The sequence below is a fragment of the Nyctibius grandis genome, chromosome 15, assembly GCF_013368605.1.
Source record: "Nyctibius grandis isolate bNycGra1 chromosome 15, bNycGra1.pri, whole genome shotgun sequence".
NCBI lineage: Eukaryota > Metazoa > Chordata > Aves > Nyctibiiformes > Nyctibiidae > Nyctibius > Nyctibius grandis.
In genome coordinates, this window is record NC_090672.1 from 13,023,763 (window position 1) to 13,026,423 (window position 2,661).

General features: G+C 66.4%; 1 protein-coding gene across 3 annotated transcripts; it reads left to right on the plus strand.

Moving 5' to 3' along the window:
- Positions 1-494: 494 nt before the first annotated feature.
- Positions 495-2,661, plus strand: CBX8 (chromobox 8). 3 transcript variants are annotated; one of them, XM_068413126.1, is made up of 5 exons: positions 495-588; positions 1,011-1,054; positions 1,248-1,313; positions 1,388-1,478; positions 1,640-2,661. In XM_068413126.1, the coding sequence occupies exons 1-5, from the start codon at positions 520-522 to the stop codon at positions 2,477-2,479; spliced, it is 1,110 nt and encodes a 369-aa protein (XP_068269227.1). In that variant the 5' UTR covers positions 495-519; the 3' UTR covers positions 2,480-2,661. The 3 variants fall into 3 exon arrangements, with proteins under 3 accessions (XP_068269227.1, XP_068269228.1, XP_068269229.1); XM_068413127.1 differs by having other exon boundaries at positions 1,412-1,478; XM_068413128.1 differs by lacking the exons at positions 1,011-1,054; positions 1,248-1,313; positions 1,388-1,478.

Here is a 2,661-nt window from a genome sequence, read left to right on the forward strand (position 1 = left end):
TCTGACACCGCTCCCTTTGTCCGAGCACCGGCCGCCGGGCCGGGCCGCGGAGCACCGGGGAACGTCGCGGCCCGCCCCGTCCAGGTGCCCGCAGGGGCCGGCCCGGCCCGGCCCGGGGCTGAGGGAGGCGGCGGCGGCGGCGGCGGCGGCACCCCCCGCGCTCCCGGGGCGCCTTTGTGCTCCGCTCCCCCCGCCTCGCTGCCCGCCCCCCCCGCACCGGGGCCGCCCCCCCCCCGCCGGGAGGGGCGTGGCGTGGCGGGCGTGGCGGGGCGTGTGTCATCCCGCCTCCCCGCGCGCCCCCGCCGCCGGCCCCGCCCCGCGCTCATCGGGACGCGGCGCACGTCGGGGGGCGGGGCGGCGGCGCGGGCCAATGCGGCGCGGGCGGAATATTCCACCCGGCTCCGCCAGCAACAAGTGCGGGGGGGTGCGGGGGGGGCCGCGGCGCTGACGTCAGCGGGCGGAGTATTATGGTCTGGGCTGCGCTGGCGGTGCCTGTGTGCTGCGAGCGGCCGCGTAAACATGGAGCTCTCGGCCGTCGGGGAGCGCGTCTTCGCGGCCGAGGCCCTGCTCAAGCGCCGCATCCGCAAAGTAGGTGCCCCCCGCGCCCCCCTCCCGCAGCCCCGGCCCCGCGCCATCCCCCCCCCCCCCATCCCCCGGCCCCGCCGCTGCGGCGGCCCCGCCGGCCCCGGCCCGGTTGCGGCTGGGCGCCCGCTGGGGGCGGCTCTTTCTCCCCGCCGCATGCCCGGGCGCTCCCCGCCGTGCTCCGCCGCTCCCGCCCGCCCCCCTGCGCACCTCCCGCGGGGGCTTTTTAAAATCATCATTAATTTTTTTTTTTTTTGCCCACCCCCCCCCCCCCCGCCCCGCGCTCCCCCCCACCCACCCCGCGTGTTTTTGACACGCGCCGCGGGCTCGTGTTCGCCGCACGCGTGGAATCGCGGGCGGATCTTTGTTGCGGGCGGTTGTCGCGGTTCCCCGCCATGCATATTTATTTTCCCTCTTTGCATCCGCAGGGGCGCATGGAATATCTCGTGAAATGGAAGGGCTGGTCTCAGAAGTAAGTCGGCCCTCGGGCCGGAGGGTTCTGCAGCCGGGGAGCGGCGGGGAGACGGCTGGCTGCAGCCCTGCGCTCCCTTTGTGGTGGAGAGGAAACCCGGGGCCTTTCCTTTGTGCCCCGATTTTTTAATTTTATTTGTTTTTTGCTGTTTGCGGCTCCTCACGCCGTCCCCTCTCTCTGTGCCCCCCCCCAGGTACAGCACTTGGGAACCCGAGGAGAACATCCTGGACGCCCGGCTGCTCGCAGCCTTTGAGGAAAGGTACAAGGCCTTTGCTAGCCGGAGCCCTTGCGCTTGTAAATATGTTGCTGTCTTGTAGCTATGCTGAATTGAAGCTCTGCTTTTTCTAACACCTCTAGGGAGCGAGAAATGGAGCTATACGGGCCCAAAAAGCGAGGCCCCAAGCCCAAAACCTTCCTGCTAAAGGTAAGGAGGCCGGAGCCCCGTGCATGCCGGCGGGGAGCGGGTCCCTCTGCGGCCCCCGTGGAGGATGCTCCTTGCAAAGGTGGCCTCTCGTCTTGTAAGTTGTAATTATGCAGCCGGGTGGCAGGATAATAAAGTCACCGGTTGATTTATCTTCTTTGCAGGCCCAGGCAAAAGCAAAAGCCAAAACCTATGAATTCCGCAGCGACTCTTCCAGGGGGATCCGGGTGCCGTATCCCGGCAGGTCCCCCCAGGAGCTGGGCTCCACGTCCCGGGCTAGGGAAGGACTGAGAAACATAGCCCTGGCTCCCCAGGGCAGCTCCAGCAGCAGCACCCCCAAGGGAGACAGCATCCGGGACCGGGTGATCCGCGTGGAGGAGAAACCGGGGGAGACCCCCAAAAAGAGAGGCCCGAAGCCCAGGAAGGAGCTTTACAAGGACCTGGCGGAGACTCTGGATGCCTCCAAGAGGAAACTGGGGGAGCCGGGGGACAAGGTGGGGGACTACCTGAAGGCCAGGAAGATGGAGGAGGCGGCGGCGGGGGCAGCCAAGTTCGGCTCGGGACACAGCGTCATCCAGCTGGCCAGGCGGCAGGACCCCGACCTCCCCGGCGCCCTGCCCGGCCCCAACCGGGCCGAGGTGGGTGCCAAGCTGGGGGCCGCCGAGACCTACCCGCCGCGGCTGGCCAAGCACCGCGCAGACTTTCTGGACCCCAAGGGGCAGGGGGGGCTGGACCCCGGCGGGCCCAAGCTCCTGCACGGCGCAGTGAGCCCGGGCACCGTGGGCAGCCTGTACCGCGACGGCGTGGGGGGCCAGGCGGGGCGGCCCTCGCTCATCGCCAGGATCCCCGTCTCCAGGATCCTGGGGGACCCCGAGGAGGAGTCCTGGAGCCCCTCTCTCAACAACCTGGAGAAGGTGGTGGTAACTGATGTGACCTCTAACTTTTTGACCGTCACCATCAAGGAGAGCAGCACGGACCAAGGATTCTTTAAAGAGAAGCGATGAGTTTGCTGGAGGTGGTGCTGGGGTTTTCTTCGGTCAGATCCAGACAAAAGCTTGGTTAGAGCTTGGTGGGCCTTTTTTTGTTGTTTTTTTTTTTTTTCTTTTTTTGTTGTTGTTTTTTTTTTTCCTGGAGAGGATTTAGAAACTGTCCTAAATTCATTAACTCATTCTTTTTTTTTTTTTTT

Coding starts and splice junctions, on each gene's coding strand:
- CBX8 (XM_068413126.1), top strand. CDS start 520: ATGGAGCTCTCGGCCGTCGGGGAGCGCGTCTTCGCGGCCGAGGCCCTG. Junction 1,055..1,247: donor TGGAAGGGCTGGTCTCAGAA/GTAAGTCGGCCC, acceptor GCCCCCCCCCAG/GTACAGCACTTGGGAACCCG. Junction 1,479..1,639: donor CCAAAACCTTCCTGCTAAAG/GTAAGGAGGCCG, acceptor TCTTCTTTGCAG/GCCCAGGCAAAAGCAAAAGC.